Genomic DNA, 19,146 nt, shown 5'->3' on the forward strand with positions numbered 1-19,146 from the left:
GTGGTGAGCAAAGTCATACTGACATACTGCAACTACGATCGGGAGGGGGATGGAACCACTTGATGCCAGAACTCGCCCCCGAACCGGAATAAACCGGTGGTATAAAGCCAAAAAAAAAAAAAAAAAAAAAAAAAGTCATACTGACATACTAGCAGTAGAAAAACTACAACTAATTTGCTTAAATTCTTGTGGAGATTGTTTGTTTGCAGCTCTAAAAATGGAGAATTTTTTTCTATGGAGATAGGATGGAGAACAAAGTCCTTTAAAATCACTATCGAAAGAAGTTTTATCTAAAATACCATAATATTTTTAATTAATATATAATTCAAAATTTTTCGTATTTTTATTTGTCATTTCAAATAATTATTTTATGAAAAATAAAAATTTATATGTAATGCTAAAAAAAAGAGGTCTAAATGATTATTTTAAATTTTTTTAAATTCAAAAAATTTGATGGTTAGGATTCTCACCAGTATAGATTAAATATTGTCAAAACAACAATTTTAATTGATTAACTATTATTTTCTTAATTTGGTGGGATTTATTGTAGATGACTAATTTTTTAATTTTTTTATTAAATTTTTAATTGATTTACTATTAATTTAGTTTAAAATAATAATTTTTTATATTTATAGATCTTTGGTGCGGGAGCGGAGATAAGGAATAAAATCTTTGTAACAGAGATGAAGAATATATTCGAGAGTGTGGATCGGGATGAGAATATATCCCCTCACCCTCCTTGTCATCCCTAAGCTACACACAAATCGATCAATAGAAGTACACATGAGCATGAAGACACATTGACATCCCTAAATTTTTTTTTTTTGAGTTATTAGATTCTTAACTATAGCAGGAATTGTATGCTACCAAGTTACTCACAGACTATGGTTTTGAACAATGAGGAGTATTGTACAGGAATTAAATATTATATGTAATCTTGGACAATAAAACAATCATATAAATATTTTTAATGACAACATAAAAAAAGAACAGAACAAAATAGTTCACATTGTCACAAACAACACTTTTCAAATATAGAAAGAACTTTTCAAATGAATGTTCTTCAACTTCAACATCACAGCATAATTGTTACTCCAGCTGCAAACAATGAAACTCCAAGAGAAACCAACACTGATACACCATGCATGTGAATCAAACTAATGGCATCAGAACTATCCTTTGTTCCCTGAGCCTGATCATCATCATCTGCAGATGAATTCTCTTTATCAGCTTTAGGTGCCTTAGCAAGAGCTGGTGCAGGAGCTATAGCTTTCGGCTTAACAAAATCCAAAGGAATAAGAACCTTATCAACATGATAAATAGCAAGTGTTTTATCCGTATACACAATTCCGTTGATGGTTGCATCAAGAACACCAGTTGAAATATTCACGCTGTTACCATAAGCTGTCACGTTAATCTGAAACCCTTGTGGACTATCGCTAGCCAGTGTCAACACGGGGTTGCTGAGAGAATCAAAATTTGAGCTTGATACGTAAACAGGAAGAACGTGATACTGAATCAGTTCTTTCTGTTGCCTCTCTCCCAAGGAATTGAAGTAACCTGCTTTGAGCTGTGAAAATGCACCATCATCTGGTGCAAGAATTGTTAAGCCTCCGTTTTTTGTTGTAACTAGCTGTGCATTGACTTGGTTGATGATCTGTGTTGTTTTGAGTAAACGGATTAGCGTGTTGAATGATTTGGCTTTTCTTAAAATCTTGATTATGTCTTGGTTTCCTGAAGAATCGGGATTCGTTGTAGGTGATTGTGGTAATGCCGGGACTAATGGTTTTGCAGGTGCTGGAGCAGGTGTTGACGGTGCTGGTTTGGTAGGTGCCGGTTTCGCTGGTGCTATTGGTGCTGCAGCTGGTGATTGAGCTAAACTAGTGATTGAAAAGATGGAGGCAAGTGCTAGAAATGAGAGCAAGAAAATTTGCTTCATTTTGTTTTCTTATTGGTATTGAAGGGCTTAAAATTTAGATTGTTTTGTAGCTTATGAAAACTGTAAATGAATTGGTGCTTTTATAGATGTTAGGTAGGTAAAAAGGATTAGTTATATGAAATAAGGTAATAGTTTTATTGTGTGAGGGGATATTTTATCTTTAGGAAGATTAAGGTGGTGTATCAAAGTTGATTAAGATGTGGATTTGGCTACTTATGGCATTGTAAGGTGATAAATGATATAGATTAATACAGAAAGGGAAGAAACTCTCTAATCATTCAGGTAAGATGGATGTGAAATCAAATCAATCACTGTTAAGAAAGTTGTAGCAGTAGTGTTCCTATGGTTAGACAATACCTCTAGACAGCTAGATATCATAACTATGTTGAAGTTCTTCACATTATTTTCAAATGGAATTTGTACCTTTAAAAGTTACTTGCTGCCTAAAATCATATGAGATTTCTTAATTCAATTGGTTTTACAAAAGTGCTAGATCTATACACACAAGAATGTTGATGATTGAATTATCATTCGAGATATGAGTTTATTAAACCGAAGGCCTTAAAACAAATGGAAATTACTGATTAATTTTGATGTATGGAATATCTTCCAAACTTATAACCTAATGGTGCATTGCTTTTTTCCATATATTAGTCGCACCAATGTTTTCACCTCAAATAATATGTATTGTTTTTATTTTATTTTTAAGTATCGTCTATTTTAAGTCTTGGTAATTTCCAGACAATGTTAGATTTTTTGATATGGTGAACACTGTCAAATAATATAATCAAATTGTTTTGTTTACTAGGAGGGTCCAATATATGATGAAAATTGTTTCAAACAAACAATGGTTCAAAGTAAAGTTTAATGTGAGGGTACATGCGATCTATATCATGCAATCTTTCTTATCATGAGATACATATGAACATTTTGTTATCTGGATTGTTTCTTCATTGAGCTTTTATGAAATGTATATCGGCCCTGTTTGAAATAGTAAGATACACATCTTATTAAAAAAAGAGAAAAGGGGTGATGCACTGACAGTGTAAAATATTTTTACACTGTCAACCAATCACCACCATGTATCCAATTAAATAACTCTTTTATTTAAAATATAATTTAATGACATGACTAATTGATAGCTTTCTATTGGATGACAGTGTAAAACTATTTTACACTGTCAGTGCACTACCTTTTAACTCTTAAAAAAAACCTCTCGGTCACCTTAATCAAAGATTCATTTAAATGTTAAAGTATCCACAAGTACAACACTAAGTCAAGACATATCAACACCGGTCTCCGCTAAGTTCACATCAACACCGGTCTCCGTTATGTTCACATTAATTTAGACAATGATTCTCTATCTTGTTGAAATTAATATAAATATTAAAATTATATTTTAGTATGAAAAGACAAATAAATAAATAATCATAAATATAAATTATAATTTACGACATGTTGATTTATAAATATATTAAAAAAATTTATATAAATCATGGCTAAAAGACATTCTAAAATCAACAAATCAATTTATAAGATAAATAGGTCACTCTTTACTATAAATTCTAACCAAATATTATTGTTGTTTTTACACTACTTTCATAGTACACAGATATTAATTTTAGTAATTTACAATCTAATTTTTACCAATCACTCAACCTATACACAATGACATAAAATACATTATATTTTAAAAGTCATTATTCTACAAATTATATACTATTTTAAAATCTTTATCAATTATTTCTGTATAAAAGCTTAAAACATTTACTTTATAGATCTATTCCATAATTTCTTTTTTTCTCACTGCACCTCAGATGAAAAGTATTAAAATTTTCAACACGAGTATTTCATTATGACAATGACACATTTTTAGAAGATACAAAATGAAAATCTTTTTTATTTTATTTAAAAAAAATTGGATTATGTACCAAAAATTGAACTTTTAGTATTTGAAAAATGAAAATGACGGGAAGAAAGAAGCGGTGAAGGAATACCAAATGCCACCTCAGCAGTTCCTTCCTTTGCCATTGCTTGCAATACACTATGATGACATGCATTACCGAAACGAAAAAAAAAAAAAAAACGAAACAGAAAAAGAAAAATAAAAATTCCGAGGCTCACCAGAAAACTTTCGATTCCATAACCTTTTTCAGTTCCTTTCCCCTCTTCGTTTCTCTTTCTAGGTCAAACCCTCTCTCGCCATTGATCGACGCAACAATCAATCATGAACATCTTCAGGCTCGCCGGCGACATGACTCATCTCCTCAGCATTCTTGTTCTCCTCCTCAAAATCTACGCCACCAAATCATGTTCAGGTCACAATTTTCCCAATTTCATTCGCTTTTCAATTCGCAACTATCACTCACTCATTGGTGTTGATTTTTTTTTTTCATTTTCAGGGATTTCTCGTAAGACGCAAGAGCTGTACGCAATCGTGTTCTTGGCACGTTATTTGGATCTGTTCACGGATTTTATTTCGGTTTACAATACGTTTATGAAGGTGGTGTTTATTGCTAGTTCGTTGGCCATTGTTTGGTGCATGCGTGTTCATCCTATGGTTAGGAGGAGTTATGATAAGGAGATTGATACGTTTCGGTATTATTTTCTTATCGCTGCTACCTTTGTTTTGGCTCTTGTGTTGCACGAGAAATTTACCTTTCAAGAGGTTTGTTTCTTTCTTTAACTACTTAATACTTGCATTTTCTATTTTAGTTGATGTTGTTTTGTATAAATCCATGATTGTGCATTGTTGATTATTGTATTGGCTTCTCCTGGATTGAAATTTATGGTTTGTGGGCTTTTGTTGTGTTTATGGTTTTCAATTTTTGAGCATTTCTCAATTGTTTACTGTGGTAACCTTTATGTTTCTATCTCATTTGTATTTGGGAAGGCCATTGGGAGAGATGTGTTGTATGTCGATACAAAGAAAAAAGAATCATTTTTTGGGACACTTGTCTGACTTTTCCAACACTTATCTGACACCGCAACACGCTTACTTCTAGAGTTGTCCGTGCTTCATAGCTTGTAAACTCTTGATTGAAGGTCAACCTAGTTTTGGTTTGGCCATAATGGCAAGGTTTAAATGAGCCAGAAACAGATGCTAATAATGTAAAAAATATAAGACACCTACATTGTTACATAAATGATAGTATTTGACCTTCATTTACCCAAAAATGTTGCGGTGGATGTGTGGTAAGACTCGACATGATAAAATTAGAAATGAAAATATTAAGGAGTGTCAGGGTAGCGCCTATAGTAGAGAAGATGGTGGAAAATAGACTTAGGTGGTTACTGGATAAGGTTATTTATCCAATAATGTTGCGGTGGATGTGTGTTCAGACTTGATAGGATAAATTTAGAAATGAAAATATTAGAGAGTGTCGGGGTAGCGCCTATAGTAGAAAAGATGGTGAAAAATAGACTTAGGTGGTTTAGGCATATAGAGAGAAGACCGGTAGATTCTGTAGTAAGGAGCGTAGACCAGATGGAGAGAAGGCAAACAATTTGAGGAATTTGAGGAAGACCCAGAAAGATTATGTGAGAAGTTATTAAGAAAGATCTTGAGATTAATGATTTGGATAGAAGCATGGTCCTTTGTAGAACATTATGGCGTAAGTTGATTCATGTAGCCGACCCCACCTAGTGGGATAAGACTTAGTTGTTGTTGTTGTTGTTGTCGCTGTTATCCATCTATAGTTGAAAGAGTTAAAAATATTCTAATTAAAATTAAGGTTTTGATTCTTCATTGATGACATTGCTTCAACACATTTTAACTCTTTTAGATATGTGTGAGATTTGTCCAAAAAATGTATAAGGTGTTTATATTTAACTCTTTTACCTATGTGCGGGATTTGTCCAAAAAATGTATAAGGTGTGCTAAAGCATTTAAAAACTTGTTTGAATTGTCAAATTTGTATGGGTGTCGATGCACACCTACTCATCCGTGCTTAATAGCTTGTAAACTCTTGATTGAAGGTCAACCTAGTTTTGTTATGGTCATTATTATTTTGGGAATTGGGGTTATGGAATTTTTTTTCTGTTTTTTTATCGCCTGGGGTTCTTGTATAACCTCTTGAGCATTTTGTTGCTAAGGGTGATTGTTTTGTTAAGCTTGCATTGCAAACATGGAGAAATAGAGATGGCCAACAATGGTGGCTAGGGTTCTATTTGCATCAACCAACATGACAAGACGAGTAAAATAAGCAATAAAATGGAAAGGATTAGTTGGAAGCAAAAAGCAGAAAAAAAACCAGTATGATTCATGTTTTCTGATATGTTTCATCAATAATTATTAACAGAAATACAGGTTTTTTTATTTTTTTTTTTATTTTTTTTTAATTATCAATAAAAACACATCAACTGAAAATCAAACGCTCCCGTCATTTTTCATTTCTCCATTTAGTATTACATGTTGATGTGAATTATTGTCTACCTCTTTCTGTTGCTTTTTCCCCTAGTTGCTAACTTTGTAATGCTTGAGTTTTATCTGTTCTGCTCTCCTGTTTTGAGTGCTTTGCTAATATACAGTTACATTTTTCTCCGTGTGATCAAATGTAAATGTAAGACATTTTTGACAATTTTTCTTCACTTTTGTAATAGCAATTATAAATGTGACATATCAAACAATTATCGATGTCGCTGATTTGCATGTAAGATCACGTCCAAAATTCTTTATTAGAGCTAAGAACCCATTTTTAGTCAGTTTCATGGTTGGAGAGGAATAAGTTGTAAGTGAAAGATTTGATTTTAGTCCTTCCCTTTCATATGCATAAATATCTGAAAGCCTATGGAAGTTTCATGCAAATTTTGCGTATTGGTGCATAGTGGTTAGAATTCAATATTCTGTCAAATGTGTTGAATCCAACAATATTGCCATACTTATCTGATCATCCGTGAAATTATTTTGTTCCTTTTTCGACCGGAAAGTTATTTTTCTATATGTTTTGAATGTTCATAAAAAATCTAGAGCCCAAGGAAAAGAACAGTTTCAGATATGATCAATATTCCTTAATGTGGAGTGTCGGTATGATAACCGTTTGCATTTTAGTTGATTCTCAATCATGTAATGTATTATTTATCATTGCTACATTATCAATGGATGAGAAACTTTCAAGTAAGAAACATATGGTCCGTATAACTGGATATAATTCTTAGGCTAATGAACAATGTTACACACACAAACAGACTATAGATAGAATATGATTTTTATCGATTTAATTGTTGAATTATAGTTCATCATCTTGATTATTTGTCTATTCTTGTAAAATTGCAACAAGAACAAGTTTATAAACAAATTGATATTTTAATATAATTTGAAAGGATGGCCAAGTATCATGCCATTTTTAAGCCAAACATTTGGGCAAAGATACTTTGTTGATTGTTTGTAATATTAAACTTCGAGAAATTTCATGTCATCTTATATCCTTGATACTTGGTTTACTAATGACAAAGTTGGCCACTCATAGTCGTCAAAATGAATTTTCTGGTGATATGATATCTATTTCCAACTACTGTATAGAATCTGCTGCATCTTTGATTTATTTTCCACTCCTTTTTCTTATAGTTTTTTTCAGGTAAATATTACAAAAGCTAATGAAAACCTGTCAATTGTTTTGAAATGTCGTTCCTGTCCAATAATGTATCCCTTGTCCCTAATGATTGCTATTGCACGCATTACATGTTGGCTTTATAGTGTAATTCTGTTATACAACGTAATAATAATTAATGTAGCGGCAAATTGGAAATGTTCAATATACTTGATTTTATGTATGTCTATTTCAGGTCTTCTGGGCATTTTCAATATACTTGGAGGCAGTTGCAATACTGCCTCAACTGGTTATGTTGCAACGCAGTGGGAATGTTGATAATTTGACTGGGCAATATGTATTCTTTCTTGGGTATGTGCACTTTCATTGATTTAGCTTCTCTTTTCAGATTTATCTTTTTGTTTTTTCTGCTATATACTATGAATTTTCATCTTTATGATTATTGTTATCTGACTGTCCTCTGATACTGGGAAATCTTGTGTTATGCCAAAAGTATTGTACTTCCTAATCCTAGATACTTTTGGCATCTTGATGTCTTTTAAGAAATATGCTTCCTCTACTTGATATGTATATGGTTGTCATAATTTGATGATACCTTATTTGAAAATCCTGTTAATTGGACTGAATGGCACTTTTTTGCATATGTATTTTCTTGTCTCCAGTCTTGGTACTTGCATAAAATGAACAATGATAAATAAAAGAGAAGCTAAATCAATGAAAGTGCACATTAATTCTTGTCTCCAGTCTTACTTCAGCAGTTTTCTGTAGATCTTGTAAATATTAGTCAATTCGAACTTGTCTCAAATCTGGTAACACTGATAAATAAAATATTATACCATTAATTCTTAAACTGCAGTGCATATCGTGGATTTTACATTCTCAACTGGATATACCGCTATTTGACTGAGCCACGTTTCACACGATGGATAGGTAAATATGCTTAAAATCAAAATATGAATCACTATTTAAACTATGTTTCTCTACTCGTAATATTCTGATTGCTTTCTTGTTTTTGCAGCTTGTGTCTCAGGAGTTGTTCAGACAGCTTTGTATGCTGATTTCTTCTACTATTATTTCATTAGGTAACCAATATTAATCTGTCTAAGTTTATCAAGTTTTTATTATACTGATATAACAAATAGATAATATTGGGAATTTCATTTTGCAGTTGGAAGAACAATTCTAAACTAAAGTTGCCTGAATGATTTATCTCAAGATTGTTTTGAAACTTAAACCCTTGTTAGGCGAGTCCCTGCTGGATTTTAAGGCGTATGTTCTAGAGATAGACAAGATGAGGCCAGCTCTGCCCTATTCATATGCGGGGTAGATGTGGGTTTTTTTCTTTCTTTTCGTACAAGGGTAAATGGGTTTTAAATTCTGATGAACATAACTATCTCATAGCAATGCAATACTAGGTTAAAAATGAAAATGTTACATGTAATGATATGTTTTATTTGTAGATTCAGGTCACCATTCCATGGTATTGTATAGTTCGAATTGTAAGGTAGCTGATTTTGGTTATGATTGGAATGATCCCGGCTTTTGGGTATGATTACACTGTAAAAGTTATACAATTTACTTCTCACCTAGTTTGCAAAATGTAGTCGGAATGTGCTAGGGATCGAAAATTAAGATAAACGAAAAATATAATATTGATTGAATTAAGAACTATTACAGAGACTGATCCCTATAATCCTAGAGCAAATGCTCCTCAGAGGAGAGATGAATCTCTCTCTGCCCAAACCCTAACCCTAATAGGAAAAACAGAAAATAATAACATACTAGCTACTGCCCCATACACTCCTATTTATATGGGAAATACTAACTAAACTAACTCCTATTTATTTGGATAATAAAAACTAACTGACTAAGCCACTCCTAATTATTTGCGGAATAAAAACTAACTAATTGAGCTAACTCCTATTTATTTGGTTTGGACTAAGGCCCAAACCAATATCCTAACAATACCGGCAACCAAAAATACAACCTTGTCCTCAAGGTTGAGATGAGAAAATGTCCTTCAACATATATCAATGACATGCCAAACACTTCCCTTGCAAGGTAATGGTGGGTCTAAAACAAGACCAAATTTGCACTTCACAGCAAACCACAAAACCATACTTGGAGTTCATTTTCTTGAAAGATAACAACAACACTACTATAGCTTTTGCATCTCCCTGGATCCCATTGTTGAGAACTTGATAGACCGACTTCAAATAATCGAACCTGTTGCACATCTTCATTCTTACTATCTCTTGATGATGGTCTGCAACTTTTCTCTTTAAAACCCCTTTGAAATTGTCGCTTTTGCCTCAACTTTTTTGGATCCTTCCCTCCTTCAGCAACTATGATGCACGCTAAACTGATATTGTAACCTGCATATGGCAGATATGGCGGCGGCAGCCGCATGCACATGCGACGCCTCATCTTTTTCATCTTTCCTCTCTTCTCTACTCTCTCTCTGACCACAGATTCGCTGAGATCTGGCGGCTTGGCCGACGGTTTTTGCTTTAGAAGGTGCTTCACGAATGAACCAATGTCTGGTGGCTTCGGCGGCAGTGTGCGAGCCACCGATATATGATTTTCGTGCTTCTCCTTGGCTTGCGTCAGATGTAGAAACTCCATCCATGATTTCCACGAATATGATGATTTGGAATGGGGAGGGACCCTCTTCCAACAACATCTGACCGGTGATGACGTGGTCAAAGTCTTCTGAGATGGAGGTGATATTAGTGACTCTAAACTTTGTGACTTCATCACTCCCTTCTCTGGCTTCTCAGCCACAAGGATCACATCTTTGCTCACGCCGTTGGTTTCCTTCTTCTCCATTGCATCTCCCTTTTCCGACTTTGCATCTGTATGAAACTCTGTTCCACAGTTCTCTTTCATAACATTTGGTATCGGAAACACACTCCAATCAGAGCTAAGATTCTCTGCGGGAATATGCTCCACATGCTTAGCCATCTCTGTCCTTAGCAATTGACGAAACTCCAACTTAAAGGATTTAACCGATTCTTCCAATCTTCCCATTCTCAACTCAATTGCGTCAATTCTCTCAACCATTCCTTCTTCTAACACTTCTTCTTCTGCAATCATCTTTGAATGATACAAATGCTGGCACCTCGACGATCCGGTAGGTCGGACCAATTGCTAGGGATCGAAAATTAAGATAAACGAAAAATATAATATTGATTGAATTAAGAACTATTACAGAGACTGATCCCTATAATCCTAGAGCAAATGCTCCTCAGAGGAGAGATGAATCTCTCTCTGCCCAAACCCTAACCCTATTGACAATAGGGAATATGTTACGGAAAAAATCTAATCTTTGAACCAGCCATGAAATGCCTCAGACCACTGCTTTCTGCGAGCGTGGAAGAAAACAACCATCTCATCTCTTGAGGTCAAGCTGTCCTTTATCACATGGTGGCTAAGAAAATTGGGCATCCATGCAGTGATAGCTGAACATTTCAATGGGTCTATTATCTGCATACACCCAACTTCCTCATAAATAGGGAGCCAGTAAGAAATCCATCCAAGAGCAAGATCAAGGTAACCAATATTGTCCCCTCCAAAGAATTTCTTCCCTTTAATCTCCTCTTCTATCTTCTCTATTGCTTCCCTGGCTAGCTTCACAGCCTTTTCTTGTTCTTCCCCACGGGTACACATCGCAACAAATGATGCTTCCCAAAGCTATGACCCATACACAACAGAGATTAAAAGATATTAGTTATTGAATATAATTTAGCTTTTGTATATTCTAAAAATTAAAATCCAAAATAACCATTTTTAAATAATTATGAAACCCAAAATTAATAATTAAAAAGGTTAAAGAAAAGGGATTTGGTGCATAAGCTACCTTTTTATCAGAAAAATTAGCCCAAAAGCGAGCAAGAGCTCTTTGATAAGGATGGTGGGGCAAAAGTGGAGATTGCTTCCATGTTTCATCAATGTATTCAAGGATAATTAGTGACTCTGCTATTGATTTCTGGCCATGAACAAGAACCGGAACCTTCTTGTAAACCGGGTTCAATTCCAAAAGGAGAGGACTTTTGTTGAAGATATCATCTTCAACATGCTCATAATCAATACCCTTGAATTTCAAACCCCACTCAACCCTCTTAGCAAATGGACTCATCCAAAAGCTCAACAACTTAACATCCGGGCTTCCCATTATCTTGTTTTAGAATTTCGTTTCCTTTGTTTTTTTATATATAATATTCCCCTGTTGTAAAGTGCTTATGTGCTATTGTTTCTCTTAACACAAAGTGCATATGTGTTTCTATCTCTTCATGCAAAGTGCTTATGTGCTATTGTTTCTTTCTCTTCACGCAAATTATGCAAAACATTCTTGTCACTATCTAAGGACCATACATTTTCTTTTGACTCTAGAGACGACACATTTGACTATATTCGGCCAGTCCAACTAAATAACGATTTAAAATATAGTTTAAACGGTGTTTTTTTAAAATTTAAAAATATATCATATTAGATTTTCTTTATGTTTAATTAATTTTTATAATACTAAATGATAGAACAATAAATATTAAATATATCTATAATTAATTATTTTTGTAAATTATTTAGTAACAAGAAAGAATAAAATTTATACTAAAATATATGAGTGTGTTTGTCTCAAAACTTTAGATTCGAATCCTTATAAAATGTTAAGGATTTCTGAATTAGGAAAATGCAAACAACTCTGCCATTTAATATATATATATATATATATATATATATATATATATATATATATATATATATATATATATATATATATATATATATATATATATATATATATATATATATACATATATATATATATATATCGCTACCAATGATAATTAATAATAAATGAACCTTTAACATATGTAATAAATCGCTATCAATGACAATTAACGATAAACTACACTAAGAAACGATAATCTAATAACGTAATAATCTATAAAAATTAGGGTTAAATAAGTTTTTGATTTCTATAAATATTTCAATTTTGGCTTTTAGTCCTTATAAAAAATATATTTAGTTTTATTCCTTATAAAATTATTTTTGCACTCACTTTTGGTCTTTTTACGGGGACTAAAACTGAGTGCAAAAGTTATTTTATAGGGACTAAAAGTCAATATTTTTTTTGTAGGGACTGAATGTCATTTTAGATAATTTTATAGGGACTAAAAATATATTTAACTCTAAAAATTAAAATGCAATAGAGAGAGGGAGAGAGAACATCAGAATATATAGTAGTTCGGCTCTACCGTCCTCGTAGGAGTCTACTTAATTCTCCAATGGTTTCCCAATGAAATAGTTTCCCACTGAAAGTAGATCTTTCAATATATTTTGACAAATATTACACAAATTCTTACAATTATAATCCACAATAATGTTGAGAAAAGTAAATTAGGCTCCTTCTTTTCACAGGAATTTGTCACTACCAGTTACAACAATCACAATCTTGTTAACAAACTCTTAAGAACAATTAGTTACAAGACACGTCTCCCTCAACAATTACTGATCTCCATAATCAAGATCTTGTTGGGTCATCATGGGGAGCATCCACATTAGGTCAAGAGCAACACCCAAGTAAAAGAGACATCACATATTCACTTTAAGGTGATAGGTGTATGGGTCCTCTCACTTTTAAAGTGTCCAACCTTCAACCTTCATTTTTCCAAGCAATGTGGGACTAACAACTCACACCTATACACAACAATCTTCCCCTCAAGTGTGAGTTCATCCAGTATGCTCCGCCTTAAGCGAAAACTCTTTCATCCACATATACTTGTACCGCCGTTGCGGGTGTAACAACCCGGGCCCTTCGCTAGGCAATCCCGACAGCCACCTCACGATCTTCTCTACCTCTCTCAGCACTGTCACCTCACGATTTTTTCTACCTCTCTAGTAGAGTTTTTGCCTTTCGTGGGAATCGGACCTGTACCCTGGGGTTCAAGTACATGTTCATTCCATTCTCACTATCCATTTTAAACTTTTAAAAATAGTAGTTGTTGATTCTCACAAAATCACAAAATGGTTATGAAATTTCTTAATTCATTGCGAAGAATGAGATGACAAAAAGAATTTATATGTCTCAGAGATACAACACAAAATTTGATGAAAAACGTTAGTTAGATTTGAGTCAAGAACACTTGTGGATTTGAGTCAAATGAACACGTAAAGTGGAACAAGATTATCATAAAAAATTGACCCATTTTTATGTGATTTGAATCACCTTATAACTCTGATTCACAGGGCCGTCTTAATTTTTTGGAGGCCCTGTATAGGTTAGTCGTAGTTCAACCATCACAAAATAATTAGATGCCTTATTTAACCCATTTTAATAGTGACAAAGATTTAGGAGGCCTTATTTAATTACAGTTTAACTGTAAAAATTTTGAGATCCTATGCAGTAGCCGCCTTGTACGCCCTCAAAGACGGCCTGCTGATTCCCTACAAAAATGAAATAAGTGAGTTTCTATTTCTCATTACCGAAGATCTAGTCTCTCTTAATTATAATAATGACTTTAAAAAATTAAATATATATAAAGGTACTCCAATGACACCTAATATGGTTTAAAACTCTCTAATTATTGAAGTTTTCTTATTCACTCCTATTTAAAATAAGAGGCACTTGTAATTTAAGAGGCACTTGTAAGATCAGTCGGGAGAGTTACCCAACTTTTTTTTATGTTGAAAAATGAAGTTGTCACGTAAATTTAAAATTAAAAAGTCGAATATTTCATGAATCATACAGAATTGATTTTTCTTAATTCTCATGTATTAAACATGACTCGTCATACATATTAATCACCAACAGGAACACCAACTAACAATATGCATAATACTATTATGTTAAATTTTTAGAAGAATTGATTCTATCTAATTCTACATGCAGTAAATCTAATTTTTGAAGTCATAAAATTTATATGATATTGAATATTAAATATGTAAACTATAAAATGATAATAAGTTTATCTATTATTCATCAAATAATTGACTTGTTTTTAGATAATTGCTTATAATTTTGCAACATTCTTTTTTTGTTGTTGTGAAAATTTATGAATTCTAATGCTTACAACTTTGAACTTAACTTGAAACATCATAAACATTAATTATTTGCTTGATACTTTATTTTTTATATATATATATATATATATTCTTTTGTATTGTATTGTATTTTTTTTATTTTTAATTTCTACTCATCTTTTTACATGTTTTGATATTATCAACTTTTCAAACCATCTCTTTTAAAAATCCAAGATGACTTGTATGATGCTCTCCTAAGGTAAATAGGGGAAATCTTTCATTAAGTTTAGAGAAATTATAATTAGAGAACCCATAAACCTTAAGACACATAGTTTATGAAAATTATCTTCTAAATTTTTAATACGTTTTATATAAACCATATTAATTATAATTTTGATATTGCTAAAAAAAATCATTTTGACATGATATCATAAGGAAACTAATTTGATGTAAAAAATTTATTTTTGTGATGATTCTGATTTCTTTTAAATTTCTTGCATGCTAAAATATTTAAGGTCAATTCTATAATTCTATTATAATAAAAAAAAATTATAGATTCTTGTGCTGTTTTCGGTAAACACTTGTATAATTCTTTTATATGTAAAATTAAATTATGTATTTAATTTTAATTTTCTTAGAGATTTGTAGCATTCATATATTATATATACTAGTGTGTATACCGTGCGAGGCACGGGACAAAAGGGAAAAGGGTCGCTCAGATTCTTAAAAGTTTGATTATTATTTTATTATTATTTAAAAAAAATTAAAGACTAAATCTAAAGCTATTATGATTTATTTATTAATCAATAATTAAAATTTATTAACAAAATTAAATTAAATTAAATATATAACAAATAAAATAAAATAAAATAAAAACTATCCTATAAAAGGCGGAAGGAGCGCCCCATTTCTTCAAATCTTTTTTTAAATTTTTTTAACTAAATTTTTTTAAATTTCATTATTAAAAACAACAAATAATCTAAAAAAGATTTAATTTAATTTTATTCAAAATAATGAAAAACAAACTTAACTGTAAAAAAAACAAAGAACCGTCTATGGTAAAAAAGATGATTGATTATTATTTAATTAATGAATATCTACAACTAAATAAAAATTAAAATAAAATAAAACCAAAAAAAAATCTACAAAAAAAATAGAGCATTTCATGACTTCAATTTTTAATTAAGATCTTATTTAATTAGCTTAAAAACAAAGATCAAATCAAAAGTCACATATGTTATTTTAATAAATTCTAACCCTTTCCTATTTTTATTTTAGTTTTTAGTTTTTTTTGTCTATAAGTATGTTATTATAAAGATAGTTTTACATTTACTACGTGGGATTAAATAATTTTTTATTTAAATATTATTATTTATAAAAATATTTGAGATACTATATTTAGCTATTTGAAAATGAGGGGAATTGATAATAGTGGGAGATTGACCACGATTGATTTTATTTTATTTAAATTAATTATTATTTAAATAAATTTCAGAAGTTATTTTTGTTAGTTAGTGGAATAAATCATGGTAAATAATTAAATAAATAAATAAAATAATAGAAAATATTAATTAATATGAAGAATAAAATAGCATTTGGTGAGAAGTTTTATTGGAGAGGTGTGTGGGTCATGACAAATTACGTGGGGAAATTAATTATGGAAGAAATTAATTAATTATATTATTATTACTATTTAATTATTAGTAATTTTTTGTTTTTATTAATTGATAAAAAAATTAGTGAAAAGTTTTGGCGGGAAGAAGTTTTAGGATTATAATAAAAAATTAGTGAAAAGTTTTGGCGGGAAGAAGTTTTAGGATTATAATTTAGTATGATGATATGATTATTAATATTATTGTTTGTTATTATTTACTACTGTGTCTAAAAAAAAATTAATTGATAGTTGCTTGTTGTGTGAGTTAAATTTTGTAAAAAATAAAATATGAAAAATAAAAAAAAATATTGATACACATGCAAAATATATGTATTCACCCATTATAATTGTCTCATATTTTTTCATAAATTAATAAAATAAATCATACTTAATTGAGTGAATCAATTTTCATAGAAACAAAATGATATTGTCATCTTTAAATTTAATTTCACCATTTATAAACCTATGATATTGTTTTTTTTTCCTTCTTCATATTAAAATACAACATAAAATATTAATTTGTGTTTAGTTTATAACTTAAACTCATTCGCACTTTTTAGTTATATACTCTATTTTATATGATTTGCATATGCCTAAAATTAAAATAAAATATATCATAAATATTAAATAATTTATTTTAATTTTTTACAAATAAGACAATTAATTTTAATAGAGATAAATAATCTATAATATGTTCACATATTTTTTTTAAAAAAATAAATAATTTTTTTTTGCAGTTCTAAGTCTTTTACCAATAATATAGTCATTTTATAATCAACAATATAATTATTTATTAAAAATATATTTATTTTAGAAGCATTGTCTAATTATTTAAAAATTATAATATTTTTATATATTTATGTTGGAAGAATGTTGTCTAATTATTTAAGCTACTAATAAAAAAATAGTTTACACCGTTAACAAATCATTCTTTTAAATGAAAATGATTTACACATTAATTATAAATCAATTTCATAAATCTTACTTATTAATTAAATTTTTAATATATAAAACTAATATTTTTAAAAATTTAATATAATTGATATATCATAAACAATTATTTTGATTCGTCTTATGAATTCAAACATTCAACATATCCTTAATTTTTCAAACGAAATCAATTGAAAAAATTTCATTCAATTAAAACGAATCTTTCTTTTCTATCATTACTTCTAAAATTTATTATCTCTAAAATTCAACATATTCTCAAATATTTGGCTATAAAATCATATATAATAATGACTTAAATAAAACAATTTAAAAGAATATTTTTCAAACAAAATCAATTATATTTTAGAGGCATGTGAAATAATGACTTAAATGTATACCCGTGCAAAAAAAATATAGGATAAGAAACAAAAAAAAAATATATGTTTTATTAATCATTAAATAATAAAATGGTGGTGAAAAATGATGTACTTCAAATGTTTTTTATAAAAAATAATGTCCAGATTTTAGTAATCATACACTCGCTTAATATATAGTCAACTTTGAATTTACTAATTGATTATGACACCAAATTAATAAATTTATAAATAAAAAATATATTTAAAAATATGAACTATAAAACGGTTATATTTAGAAAAATAAATTTAATTCTATAATTAAATATGATTAAATCTTAAATTTAAATTTTAAAATAAAAAATATTTAATATAGTTGATCAAAATTAATTGAACAATTTAATATTATTGTTAATTTAGATGAAAATTAAAATACCTTCTTATTGATAAATGTAAATTGAACAGTCAACTATCTCTTTCTTCTTGCTATTTAATTTGAAACCAAGAAAGAAAATAGAAAATAAAATATTACAGGTGTTGTGAACATTTAATTGGAAAACTCAATCATATTAATATTAGTTAATATATTAAAATATCAGTATAAAATATTTTTATAATTTCTAAAATAAATATAAATATTTTGAAATTGAAATATGAGAAAAATATTTGAGAGATAACCCTAAATATAACCTGCAGTCAAGAAAGACAGAACGACGCCGCTGCCAATTTTCCATGCCTACTGATTTTTTTTCATTTATTGCCATTATTTATTATTTCTTTTATTAAAATTCATTAAAATAAAAGCAAAACACCTCTCTCATGCACGATTCATCTCTCAATCTCTATTTGTTCTCAAAGAAAACCTCTACGCTAACGCTCCGAGACACGCCTCTTTCTCTCTCAATCAACATCAAGTATAAATCAATATCAATAAACGCTCATCCCATGAATGCTAAACACATATTTCATTATTGTCAGGGAGATTACATACATTATTGTCAAAGAAATTACATGTTATAGGGAACTCAAATCAAATAGAAACACAAATCAAAAGTAGCAAAAAGTTACAACAAAAAAATAAATATGATACTTTTTGCTTTTGTTCTTGAGCTCTAAATCTTATTCTCTTATTATTTGTTATTGATCTTGTGAGTGTGGAGTTGTTGCGGCTGTGGTTTTGAATGTGAATGTTAAGGGTGAGAATAGGCTATGGTTTTCGAGAGGTTGTGAGTGAGTTCTGTAGCAAGGTTTAAGGGTTTTGAGGAAGAAATTTGGCAGAGTTTTAATGGTATTTTGATGGTGATTTTCGGTGTTTGTAATAAGGAGGGTAATAAGGAGGAAATGAAGGTTGTTATATAGTGTGTTTGAAGGAGGAAGATAAAGGGAATTTAAATATTTTAGGCGTCTCCCAAAATTGATACCAACAATTTTACTTCACTCAATGTGACTTTTGAAATATTTTAGGCATAATATTTTACGTTTCTCGCAGAGAAGTTATTTAGAGTCATCATAATACCTATTTTTCCAATGATTTCAGTTTCCCATAACAAACAAATTTTATATTTATTTCATTTTAAAAAAATAGAATTATAATAATTAAAACTTCCCTCTTATAGAAACATGTAAATATTATAGAAGGGTTGAGAATTTGCCAAGTGTCAAACTTGCCAAAATTCTCATCTTGCTTTATTATATTAT

The 19,146-nt window shown here is 30.1% G+C and overlaps 3 protein-coding genes across 3 annotated transcripts; 1 reads left to right on the forward strand and 2 right to left on the reverse strand.

Moving 5' to 3' along the window:
• Positions 1-886: 886 nt before the first annotated feature.
• LOC131607883 (fasciclin-like arabinogalactan protein 12) lies at positions 887-1,979 on the reverse strand. Its single transcript, XM_058879836.1, has one exon. The coding sequence runs from the start codon at positions 1,937-1,939 to the stop codon at positions 1,076-1,078; it is 864 nt and encodes a 287-aa protein (XP_058735819.1). The 5' UTR covers positions 1,940-1,979; the 3' UTR covers positions 887-1,075.
• A 2,000-nt stretch (positions 1,980-3,979) lies between these two features.
• On the forward strand, positions 3,980-9,073 carry LOC131603367 (ER lumen protein-retaining receptor A-like). The gene is made up of 6 exons (XM_058875669.1): positions 3,980-4,257; positions 4,342-4,607; positions 7,724-7,839; positions 8,345-8,418; positions 8,507-8,570; positions 8,657-9,073. The coding sequence occupies exons 1-6, from the start codon at positions 4,167-4,169 to the stop codon at positions 8,691-8,693; spliced, it is 648 nt and encodes a 215-aa protein (XP_058731652.1). The 5' UTR covers positions 3,980-4,166; the 3' UTR covers positions 8,694-9,073.
• An 18-nt stretch (positions 9,074-9,091) lies between these two features.
• On the reverse strand, positions 9,092-11,769 carry LOC131603365 (glutathione transferase GST 23-like). The gene is made up of 2 exons (XM_058875667.1): positions 11,348-11,769; positions 9,092-11,181 (listed from the first exon to the last, which is right to left on the reverse strand). The coding sequence occupies exons 1-2, from the start codon at positions 11,660-11,662 to the stop codon at positions 10,810-10,812; spliced, it is 687 nt and encodes a 228-aa protein (XP_058731650.1). The 5' UTR covers positions 11,663-11,769; the 3' UTR covers positions 9,092-10,809.
• Positions 11,770-19,146: the final 7,377 nt, after the last annotated feature.

This window comes from Vicia villosa, linkage group LG5 (assembly GCF_029867415.1).
Source record: "Vicia villosa cultivar HV-30 ecotype Madison, WI linkage group LG5, Vvil1.0, whole genome shotgun sequence".
Lineage (NCBI taxonomy): Eukaryota > Viridiplantae > Streptophyta > Magnoliopsida > Fabales > Fabaceae > Vicia > Vicia villosa.

What these genes read in the sequence shown, in the direction of transcription:
- LOC131603367 (XM_058875669.1), top strand. Translation starts at nt 4,167, where the DNA reads ATGAACATCTTCAGGCTCGCCGGCGACATGACTCATCTCCTCAGCATT. An exon ending in AGAAATTTACCTTTCAAGAG is followed by an intron (nt 4,608 to 7,723) that starts GTTTGTTTCTTT and finishes TGTCTATTTCAG; the next exon opens with GTCTTCTGGGCATTTTCAAT. An exon ending in ACGTTTCACACGATGGATAG is followed by an intron (nt 8,419 to 8,506) that starts GTAAATATGCTT and finishes TTGTTTTTGCAG; the next exon opens with CTTGTGTCTCAGGAGTTGTT.
- LOC131603365 (XM_058875667.1), bottom strand. Translation starts at nt 11,662, where the DNA reads ATGGGAAGCCCGGATGTTAAGTTGTTGAGCTTTTGGATGAGTCCATTT. An exon ending in CTAATTTTTCTGATAAAAAG is followed by an intron (nt 11,182 to 11,347) that starts GTAGCTTATGCA and finishes TATGGGTCATAG; the next exon opens with CTTTGGGAAGCATCATTTGT.
- LOC131607883 (XM_058879836.1), bottom strand. Translation starts at nt 1,939, where the DNA reads ATGAAGCAAATTTTCTTGCTCTCATTTCTAGCACTTGCCTCCATCTTT.